This window comes from Ranitomeya variabilis, chromosome 3 (assembly GCF_051348905.1).
Source record: "Ranitomeya variabilis isolate aRanVar5 chromosome 3, aRanVar5.hap1, whole genome shotgun sequence".
Classification (NCBI taxonomy): domain Eukaryota; kingdom Metazoa; phylum Chordata; class Amphibia; order Anura; family Dendrobatidae; genus Ranitomeya; species Ranitomeya variabilis.
In genome coordinates, this window is record NC_135234.1 from 153,246,258 (window position 1) to 153,258,422 (window position 12,165).

General features: G+C 40.3%; 1 protein-coding gene across 5 annotated transcripts in view; it reads left to right on the forward strand.

The window, feature by feature from the left end:
• The window catches only part of TBL1X (transducin beta like 1 X-linked), a 453,077-nt gene that overhangs the window by 412,517 nt on the left and 28,395 nt on the right, over positions 1 to 12,165 (forward strand). For all 5 annotated transcript variants that reach the window (XM_077294734.1, XM_077294736.1, XM_077294737.1 and 2 more), the window contains exons 9-12: positions 612 to 675; positions 5,846 to 5,943; positions 9,159 to 9,219; positions 10,346 to 10,467. In XM_077294734.1, coding sequence (XP_077150849.1) covers positions 612 to 675; positions 5,846 to 5,943; positions 9,159 to 9,219; positions 10,346 to 10,467 — 345 coding nt within the window. The remainder of the gene's footprint in view (positions 1 to 611; positions 676 to 5,845; positions 5,944 to 9,158; positions 9,220 to 10,345; positions 10,468 to 12,165) is intronic.

Consider the following 12,165-nt stretch of genomic DNA (forward strand, 5'->3'; position numbering starts at 1 on the left):
ACAGACTGTGCACAATGACTTCTCTCTCACACATACAGTATTACTCCCCCTTTGTCATCCAGACTGTTCCCCGTGACCCCTCTCACACAGACTGCTCCTCATTTACCCTGTTTGTTACACAGACCTCTCCCCATTCACCTCATACTTCTTCCCATGCTTCCAAGGACTCCAGAGTCTGTAGAAGAAAGGCGAAAACGTATTTCTCAGCTTCTTGTTTCCTCTCAGCACTGATCAAAGAGAAGAGTGCAAGGAAGGGATGAAGAAGACCAGGCAGCAGTAATTTTACAGTAGCATACTTCTCTCTAGGATCAGGCTGATCAGTAAAGGGAGTTCTGGAAGTCTTTGTGAAGGTGGAGGAAGTTGTTGGGCAATGCCACATAGCTTTAAAAAACTAAAAAACGTTCAGGACTTTTGTTCTTATCGCCGCAAGTGTTTAAATTCATGACATATTACACATGTTCTTGGCACTTAAAGGCTTCAAGCATTAAAGTATGTTAGAACAGTTAAAGTCACTTTTGCTGAAATCTTGGCACATTCAATGCAGAGCTCTAATTCCAGGGTCTCAGGTGCCAGTAGAAATAAATTGTTTTTTCTGCTTTGTTTTCCAACAGGCGGACGGCACTCTCTTAGCTACAGGTTCTTACGACGGCTTTGCAAGAATCTGGACACAAGATGGTAAATACATTTTTATAAGGTTTTCATCTCCATTTGTGAGTTTCCAGCTGAGAAACCATTACTACTGTATTTGTAAAGCTCTGTGGGGAGTAAGAATTATAGTAGTCAGTATAGCAATGCATTATGTTCACAGGTATCATGGTAAACAGGAGGGGCCGCAGTTTTAATGGACAGAACCTTTTTCTCCAATAATGTTCGACCACGTTCATAAATCTCTATAACTTTATTGCATATTCCTCTTGAAATCATATCCCATATTATGTCAGCAACATCTGGTATAAAAATACTGTATACCAGACGTTGTCCAAAACTTTCCTGCACAGACAATGTAATAACTGTGATGATTGATTCAAAATGGTTCATTTTGTAGATAAGGGTAGCTATAATTATTATTATTATTATATTATTATAAGGTATTGAATTTCTATATTTGCCTCTACTTTGCACAAATAATTGATCTCTTTGAATTAGAAGTTCCAAGAGATCAATTATTTGTGCAAAGGAGAAAAAAATACAGCAATTCCATACCTAACTGAGCTCCGACCATGCATTTGCCAGGAGGTCAAGAATTATTTCAGATAAATACTAAAGCTGTGCCCATGTACAAAGAAGTAGCAAAAGAGTAGGTCTATTGCACTTTCCCTGACACTTAATTCAAGGACCAGATTCATTAAGACTGGCCTTGTGCATGAATTTTGACATGTGTTTAGAATCATTCTCCATTTGTAGAAGCCATCCTCTTTTCAGCTTCAGCTTTTTTTTTACAGATGGTGTTATGTTTGTATCACGAACTTGTTGAGACTTCATTGAATCCTTTCTTAACTCTCCCCCCTGAAATGTTCCCCTTGCAACACAACCCCAAAGCATGATTGATCCTCCCCCATGCTTAATGGTTGGGGAGATGTTCTTTTCTGAAATCCCTTTTTGATCCACACATACACATATCTACACAATAGAATACCATTTCTTAATTACATTTTAAACTGAGGAAAAGGCAACTTGAAAATGCTTTGCTATCTTCTTATAGTCTTCTCCTTCTTTGTGGGCTTCCACCATTTTCAGAGTGCTAGGCAGCTGATTAGAAGGACATATGGCGGCTGTTTTTTGGCACAAGGTTAGAGGAGGCCGAGTTTTTATAAAGCTGGGAAATTTGCATGACCTGACTTTTCCTAACAATTATAGTGAACAAGCCATAACCCTAATAGGCTAATTAAACTTTTGCATTGGGCCATTTTCTTTTTTGTAATTTATAAAATGTAAAAAATGACCATTTTTTGCCTAAAATACAAAGGAAATGTGTCACCTTTAACTTTAGCTCTTTTAAAGATAATGTAATCTTCAATTTGCTAAAATTGCTCATTTTGCCTTTCTACCCAGATAATTCTTCTCTTTTCTTTGCTCTAAGTAGAAACAGGAAGTCTCTAGTCCCTGCATTTATTATTCCCCTCTTCAATTCCTGATCCAGCTGGCCCGCTCCGTTCCCCTGCCAGGGACTTTTGCAGTGACTGACTAGTCATACAGGAAAAAGGATTCAGCTAGTCGGTTTTAATCACATGATGTCATAGACCTAATGGATAAGAGAAGAATTAGCTGGGTAAAAGGGCAAAATGAGCAATTGTAAGTACGCAGTCCTATATTATGACTGCAATATATTAAGAAGATAAAATGTTGATGGGAGGAGGGCTTCTTTAACTCCAGAAAACTTTTAAAAGCAGCTTCAAGGATCAGGCCCAAGTATCCTCTGTTTAACTCCATGGCCCCTATTTATCATTTATGATTTTTTGAAGACACTTTTCTTTTTTGGCTTGTGATATTCACTGATTTTTTTTGCACCAAGTTCTTAAAAATGGCACAAGCAATTTGGCATAAAACAAAAAAAAATGCTCTTTAGTTTCAAACTTTAAAAAGTTTGTGCAACTTTTCATTATCAAGAGTAATAAATTCTTTGAAGAGTAGCTTAAATGCCTCAAATTAAAAACACCTCCAAAAACCTTACTGTGGGCAGTGAGGGAGATGCAAAAGACTTAGGGCTCAGTGGCATAGTGTATACTGGTGTTTAGTTTAAAGAGAATCTGTCAGTAGAACAACCCTCCTAAGGTGTCTATATGGGCATGTAGGTCATAGGATGCCGAATAAAATGATAAGGTATCTTGATATCTGTCAATTGATGTCTTGGGTTGCAGCAGGCACTCATCTCACTCGACCAGGAGTATGTGTGCTTGTAACAATTTGGCTCTTACGCAGCAATGTCTAATACTGGGATCTGAACACTTGGGTATTTCTCTAGGTGTCTTTGAATAAAACCTTTGCAGCTCAACGCTTAATGTTCTGACAAAGGGTTCTTCGGGCTTCAGTTTTAAGCTGCAGGTGTTGATTATATGGGTTTCTTTGGCCATTAGAGGGCTTTATCTTTTTTTAGTCACGTTGAAAGTTGCTTTCTTGAGATGGTTTCCCGGAGCTTGAACAAATGCTGTTTAAATCAACAGCGCCCAAGCCATACTATACTGACTTTTTATGCATTAAAGGGGTATTTTCAAGTTTGAAAGTTATCCCCCATCCTGGGTAAAACGGGTTTATTCCCCATCACCAAGGTCAAATGGCTGGGGCCCAAACTGATCCCAACAAGAGCCCTGGCTGAAAGAAGCATTGATAGATTATGCGCATTGCCACTCCACTTGCTGCACTCGGCCATCTCCAGCTGTCCTATTAAAATGACTGATCTTCAGAGCCTAGATCAGTGGTGGCCCCAGCGGACAGGCCCCCAGTGATCAAGTAGTTATTCTTTCAGATTTGAGAATACCTGTTTAACTGTGAACACATTCAATTATTTGGTGATTCACAATTGTAATGTCTCGATTCTATCACATCTAGATACAATAATTTTTTTCTGTTCATCCACAAGAAGTTGACTCCTTTGAATTGGCAATGTGCTGGACTTGCCTTTGTACTGTAGATGTACAGTATGGTGTGAACAATGATGTTAATATGCTATATGAGTAGAGTTACTGTATAGAGAAGGATTTGTCCAAGCAAATATATATTTAGGTATAATAACCAATAACTGGCTATAAATAATCATCACGCGTAGGTAGATCGCACATTATACAAATACTAAAATGTGGGTTTTATGACAGTGTGTTAACACTCCACTGGCTCATTTCAACAAGTTCTGCTGTTTCTGATGAGTCCTGCTGCGTTTGTTATTTAGATGAATAATGAGAACAATAGAAACCTGGTTCTCTTATTATGTATAGTGAGAAAATCAATCCGTGATTCACAAATTATAAACTAGAGCAGGTCTCATTGCAAGTTATTATTCCACGTTCTATCATGATAATTAAATAAAGTTGAAAGGATGAAAATAAAAAATTGCAGTTTTGTAATTGAGCGTAATGGGGATCATTTTATAGTTGCTATTACAACTATTTAATAACATAAAATTTACAAAACATGATGTGTTATAGTGGAGGTTTATTATTCATGTACTTAGTATTGATGAAATTTACAACAGATAAGTTTGTGGTATAACTAAAGATTTTTTATAAACAAATTCTTATTAAATTAATTAACTTGAAATCATTGAATATGTGTTATCCGATATTTATAGGAGCAACATTATTAACACCTACAATTTTTATAAACACTTTGGAATTGACAGTTGACGGAGGAGCATGTGACCAGTGCTGTTCCTCTGCCCCCTCCAATTAAAATGCTTGGCAAAACTGATTTTTATTTTAAATGGATTGTCCAGTCTTAAGCTACAAGTCTGCAGATACTCTATGTGACTGCTGACTTGTGAATTCCCACATCGCTCACACCGCACACTGTCAGGATTCTCCAGTGCTGGGAGCGATGGGCAGTGTATGTATGTGATTTGCCTACATTCAGTCACGTGATGACTAGTTGGGTGCGGCCTCATTCAATGTAAGTGTATTGAGCAAGGCAGGCCGGAATAGATGCTAATGCGCAGGTGCCGGCGGCGGCATCTTGCTAGAGAAGGAAAAAAAATTCCTCCTTCAACATGGCACCTCCCGCACCTGCGCAGTAGCGGCTATTGACGATCGCAACTTCAGCTATTTTACAGATGGTGTTACGTTTGCATAAAGAATTTGATGAAATTTCATTGAATCCATTCTTCCCTCTATCTGTGAAATGTTCCCCGTGCCATTAGCTGCAACACAACCGCAAAACATGATTGATCCACCCCCATTCTTCATGGTCAGCAAGATATTCTTTTCCTGAATTTCTGTGCCCTTTTTTCTCCACACATACCTTTGATTATTGTGGACAAAAAGTTCTATTTTAACCTCATCGGTCCACAGGACTTGTTTCCAAAACAAAATGCACCAGGCTTAGATATTCTTTTGCATATGTCTGACTTTGAATTTTATGGTGAGGATGCAGGAGAGGTTATCTTCTGATGACTCTTCCATGAAGGCCATATTTCTGCAGGTATCTCTGAAAAGTAAAACAATGTACCACAGCTGGAGGAGCTGTCACTGAAATTTTACTTGGTCTTCCAGACCTTATCTTGACCTCGATTGTTCCTGTTAACTGCCATTTCTTAATTACATTACAAAATGAGGAAAGGGCAACTTAAAATCACTTTGCTATCTTCTTATAGCCTTCTCCTGCTTTGTGGGCCTCCACCAGTTTCATTTTCAGAGTGTTAGGCAGATGCCTAGAAGAACCCATGGCTGCTGTTTTTTTGCTCAAGGTTAGAGGAGGCTGGGAAATTTGCATTACGTGGCCTTTCCTGATGATGATAGTGAACATACCTTAACTCTAACAAGCTAAATAAAGTCTGAAACTTGGTCAAAGTTATCTGAGTGCATGAATCTCCAAAGGTGCCCAAATGTTTGCTTCAGTCCATTTTCCTTTTTGTAAGTTTTAAAATGTAAAAAATGACAATATATTTTTTTATTTGTCTAAAATGAAAAGGAACTTCAACTTGCTTAACTGTTTACAATCACAGTAATTTTGACCAAGGGTGCCCAAAATTTTACATGCTACTGTAGTATATATAGATAATATAGATCTATAGAAGATTGTAATGGAAGGTACTGCCGCATACCATCTATAAATGCAAACAGGCGAAGGGACATTTTCTCTGTGATTTCTTCTACTATGGAAATGTTTGCAATTTAAAGGAATTGTTCTCTTTCTTCAGGCAATCTTGCAAGCACTTTAGGTCAACATAAAGGTCCCATTTTTGCATTGAAGTGGAATAAGAAGGGGAATTACATACTAAGTGCAGGAGTTGACAAGGTATGTATTGTATCAAATATTACATATAACAAAACACGTATCTGTCCAATCCACATACAAGAGAAAATAAGAAGGCACTCACCGATCTCAGAAAATCAACGCTTTATTCCATCTTCAAGTAAAATTCATGGCCGGGGGAGTGGGAGCCGAAGCTCTTGTGAGCAGGGGAAGATGGCCGTTTCGCGCTGTGCTTGTGCTTCTATGGGTCATACAAGGGTTACAAGATATAGACTCATTAGCAGATACCCAGATATATCTAATCTTTGAGTTGAATGGTGCCACCAATTAAAGAAATGAATAAAGAGCTAAATCAAACACAGACAAACTTTATTAAAATACATAATGGGTGCTAGGAATATTCTAAGAGGTGCCTATTTGCTGAAAAGAAAAATTGCCCCATATTATTAGCATTACTAATAGCACAAAGTCAAAGGTTACTCCGAGTGACACCGACTTGTGATACAGGGGAATGCGTAATGTCGTTTATTGTGATAGACAAGTATAGTGAGATAGTTGAGTGAAATGGAGGATACATGATTAGTTCGGTTTTATCCACTTTGAATTTTAAAGAGTGTGATGAGATGAAGGAGAATAATGGCTAATAGACACTCTGGATGGCAGAGAGTTGATATCTTGGCCAGAAAGCAAAATTTGGGTGTTAACAGCATACAGGTGGTACTGGAAGCCATGGAATTTTAGGACCACCCAGGCCAAAGATGTAAATGGAGAAGAATAGGGGTCCCAGGACAGAGCCTTGAAGTATACCAACAGAGAATGGACAGGAAGAGGCAGTAGTATGGAAATGGGGGACTCAAAATGTGCAGTTAATGAGGTATGAGAAGATGTAGAAGAGGGCAAGGTTTTGATGCCATGGGAAGAGAGGATCTATAGTAGGAGGGAGTGGTCGATGGTGTCGATGGCAGGGGACAGGTAAAGAAGTAGGGGTATAGAATAGCATCTGCTAGCTTTTACAGTTAATAAGTCATTAGTATATTTAGTTCGGGCAGTTTTCCGTGGAGTGATGGGGACAGAAGGACATATGTAAAATCACTTTCCATTTATAGCTTATTCTCCAGATCTTTGGAGTCCTATCAGGTAAACATGTCTCACTTTTCAATTATTTAAACAGTAACTGAGATTTTGTTATGCCTCCTAAACGGTCTGGGGGCAGGAATTCAAAAACATCAAATAGAGAATCCATGCAGACAGACAAGATGCAAAAATCATTGGAAATTAACGAAAAAAATCCAATACCCAGCTCACAAATCCTATGAGACTACGAGTCCAATGATGTCAGGTACCCCACCAGTACCTATTTATAGCTGCAGTGGTGACATGCTGTCACTGGAACTTGTCACCACAGCATCCAATCATTGGACTCTGCAGCGACCCACTATATCCAGCGATTGGCTGCATCACTCACATGTCCTTTCAGGAGTAAGTGGAGACCAGAAGGGGATCAAACAACACCGGAGCATGAGTGGTGGTGGATCGGTGTGGTATTTTATTCTTTAAATTATTTCCAGCATTTTGGAAAATAATATCACTCACTAGGCAGTCTCTTTAAATATATTATTGCCATCTCTGCAATTGGCAGGAGATTGCAGAGCGGGTTTCCAGTGGTGCTCAGAATGCTAGTGCTATTTATTGTATGCATATGTAATATGCAGGTGCTGGGATGCAGTAACACAAATGCTGCAGAGCAGGGATTCACTATATTTAATTAGTCAACAGTAGGGAACTCCATGCAGGGAGATAGGAGGGTAAAAAGGGTACAAAACTAAACTGTTTAACTAACAGTCTCTGATTAACAGTTCACTTATTGTGGCTCCGTAGCCTGTCACTTTCTGAAGTCCCCGTGTATCGCAGAATGCCGGTGGTGTTCGGTGTAATGTCCGCTGGTTTCCTCGCCTAGCACGCGGTCCTTCTTCTGGCGGCAGCGGGTGGTCTCCGATTCTAGCCACTGAGCCCCTAGACCATATATCTGTGGAGTAGGAGAGTAGAGTTCCCCACAGGATTACTCTCTGCGCAGGTTTCCTTGAGTAGCCACTGTGATTTGAAGGGCTGCGCTGCAATGTTTTACCCGGCGTGCGCCTCTCTGGATATCAGCCGACACCCGGACGTTCGCACTGCGATGCTCTGTCGATCTCATGCTCTCCGGCGCATCCGCCTATTTCATTGAGTTTCTCACTATGCCGCCCTTTCTCTTCATGCCGCGGCCTGTCGCTCCCCTCTCAACGTTTGCAGTCATCACCATTCTGCCTGGACCACTGCTTCCATTGCCGTTCAACCCAATTTACCTCACACTGACTGATCACACCCACTTCACCCTGGTTGCTAGCTTGCTCGGCTTCAATCTCGTTCCCCCCTGAACAGGAGGCTCGGCCCCAGCAATTCCAGACCCAGAACTTCAGCAGCTCTGGCAGCCCTGTCTTCCCTTCTCCACAAATTCATACTGGATACACATGTCGTGCGACAAGAACCTTGCAAAATGATGCAATTATTTGTTTGTTCCTGCTCCTGGTACCCTCATTAATCCAATGTAAAGAAGAAGAAACCCACCAACAAGTCTTTCATATTACTGCAGTACTACGGAGGGGAAACAAGCTGTTCGAAACCAAAAATCATTTTTATAATACAGTTGTTTTTGTTCTCAATACCCATTTTATTGATCTACTGATGTTAACCAGGAGCTATAAGGTCTTCTGGGAAGGTATTTGGGGCGAATTAAAGATATCATCGTTACTGCAGCAGCACTTGATGGCTAAGGCCTCGTAGTACAGATTTTTGCATCAGGATTAAAATACATTTCTGGTTCTACCTATGTATGTTCTGTGTTAAAGCTGGCCTAATATGATTTTTTTGGCACAACAACGTTAGTGCCCATCTCTCTGTTTTTTCATATAATCATATCTGGAGATTTATTCGGTCCTGTCCTTTACCCTAGCACAATGTCTCCATTCACTCCTGGTTAGTACTGTGCACGGGGGTAAATAGTTAAACTTTGAAGGGATTAAGAAGACAAGTGATCTAGTGAAATGCCTGAGGAATGAGTAACCTGAAAAGAAATATTCCTCGCAGGTTTCACCAAAGGCTAAGAAATATTCCAGACGAAAAAGCAATTATCAGGATAACATTGTATAACAGTGGCAGCGCTGAGGAGATGAATTCTCTAATCTGACAATTAATACTATTTCTGTATTTTTCCTTTGCAGACGACAATAATCTGGGATGCTCACACGGGAGAAGCAAAGCAGCAGTTTCCCTTCCATTCAGGTACCATCCGTATATGTGTTGTCGATCGGAATGTTTTCTTTTATTTTGTGGATCATAAAGAATACTAGTAGTCTCCATTTGTTGCAATGTATATTCCAGTTCAAAATACTTCCATTCACGCCATCGATTAAAATATCGTAAAGGGAATCTGTCAGCAGATTTTCTATGTAATCTGACAGCAGCATGAGGTAGTGGCTGAGGCCTTGATTCTGGCAATGTATCACTTAGTATGCTGGGTGCAGCATTTATGATAGAATCACAGTTTTCTCTGCTGCAGGTGTAGCAGAGCTCAGTTGTTGCATATAACCCTGCCCACACCACTCTAGAGCTGCTAATCAGTGCTGGGGGCGGGGATGGACTAGGAGACACGGGGCCAGTTGTCTTGTAATGATAATCATCTAAAAGAAGTGGCGCAAAGTGTCTGAAGGGCTAAATCCTGCAGCAAATCCAACAATTTCCCACAAAAAATTGTAAATAATAAGATTCAGTGTCCAGCATGTAAGCATTATAAGCATTACCAACCTGTGGACACCTATTTAGAAAACCAGGGGCCTTTTCCTTGCGTGAACCTTATATACTTACGTATATATTTTTGGACATTGTAATGATAATCTCCTGATGATAAACCACTGATTATATTGAAACAGGAAAATGCAGCCCAGTAAAGTGACACATCGCTGAAATTAGGGTTTCTGCTCCTATATTATGGTGCTCTCAGATAACATATGAAAAGTGATTACATGATCCCTTTAATCAACATGTTTTCTTATGGATTTCCCTACATTTTAACAAGACTCACTTGATTTATTAGCATTTCCCATATCTAACAGTACAGGAAACGATATTTGTGTGGGGACAAGTTTGGCTCCATAAAACTCTTTTACATTTTTGTGCCAAGCTGTGGGAAGACCATATTTATGCCTTCAGATTCTGATTGAGGAGGCAGTAAGCCAGCTATTACATAAACTCCAGCAGAATGCATTTCTTATACATGACAGAGGAATAATACGCTCTTTCATAAGAAAATGGCAATGTAATCCATGCAGACCTCCCTAGTTCCCTGTGCCAGCGCTTACACATAGATAAGATTCTAACAATGACATTTGGTGTTGTGTTTCCCCTGTAGCTCCCGCTTTGGATGTGGACTGGCAGAACAATACCACCTTTGCCTCTTGTAGCACAGATATGTGTATTCATGTCTGCAGACTTGGTTGTGACCGCCCAGTCAAAACCTTCCAAGGACATACAGTAAGAATTTCATCATCCTTATAATGTCATCTTAAGGAGAATAACTGAATAATAGCTATTGAAAAACATCTGAAGAACATTCTCCCATCTGCAGGATGAGGAACGACCAGAATAAACAAAGTGCATGGAAGTGAAGGCTGCCCTAGAAAAGCAATCTCATAATATGCCATTATGTCTGATAAATTCAGCCCCCTCACCAAAGACGTTGGGATTCCTTCACATATAAAGGAACAATAGTTAAAGGTGTATTTGAAGGACAGGCAACATCTGAAAGATGGGACAATGCTGCAGTGAATTATATGCAGATATCAGAATTCAATAACTTCAGGAAGCAAATAAAATAGCGGCCAATAGCCGACACTCACATGTCGGGAGACGCAACATACAATGTGTAATAAGCTCTTGATGTACAGTATGTTTGCACCAATCATTGGTTCTAAAGTCATATAAGAATATATTAATTCTAGAGATATCAATACCTACTTTCACCAAGAAAATACCTATTATTTTTATTGGGAGAGAAGCATTTGGTATCAGGTGCCACTGTTTCTTCTGGGTATCCTATTCTTCACTATTTCTACAGGTGCTCCTATCTTTGTCATGACTGGCTGGCATAAGCCAAGCAGATTTAAAGAGCACCTGTTAGGGTCCCTGACTGTCCCCAACCACTACTATGGTGGTATATAGGTCCCCTGACTGTCCCCAACCACTACTATGGTGGTATATAGGTCCCCTGACTGTCCCCAACCACTAATATGGTGGTATATAGGTCCCCTGACTGTCCCCAACCACTACTATGGTGGTATATAGGTCCCCTGACTGTCCCCAACCACTACTATGGTGGTAATAGGTCCCCTGACTGTCCCCAACCACTACTATGGTGGTATATAGGTCCCCTGACTGTCCCCAACCACTACTATGGTGGTATATAGGCCAATTTCCTTATTCCAATAACATGTTTAATGTAAGATACTAACAGTACAATGTGTCAAAAATGAAATTTGACCAGCAGTGTCTGGTCTGGAGGGGCGTCTCATCCCTCGGACTAGTCCTACCTCGGATCTCCTAATCACGCCCCCCTGTGCCAAATTAAAGCACCACTCCAACATTTTTTGTTTGTTTTTCAGTAGTGTCACTAATGTAAGTGTAAGTCGCTGTCTTTTTCTGTTCTTGGCTCTAGTCTGGTCAGTCTCCTGGAGGTTGTGACCTGGTGAATTGCTCTAGTGTTTGCTGGGAAAACCCGAGGTCACTACTCAATATAAGTCTATGATTAGAACTTTTCAGAAAGATGCGAAGACCAAAAGACATCTGTGAATCGGACACTGCTAACCACATCTACTAGTTAGGGCTAAGCAGAGTCTATCACAGATGAAGATGCAACGTACCCACCATTGGACAGGGTACTGTCTATTTAAAGCACCACTCTGATTTTTTTTTTATTTTACCGCTAGAGTGGTGCTTCAAATCTAAGGTCCCTGACCCTACTTTTATACTCATCTGCCTCCGTCTTCACCTTTTACCACTTCACCTCGAACTGGTTTGTGACCTGCCACATCATTGCAGTGTTTCACGAAGTGAGGTGGAGGTCACTACTAATACAAGTCTATGAGACCCTCATTCTGGCTCTGATAGACTTGCATAGAGAACTTGTGACTTAAATTCTGACTTCCGGACAGTCAGAAGTTGCAGTCACAAGAT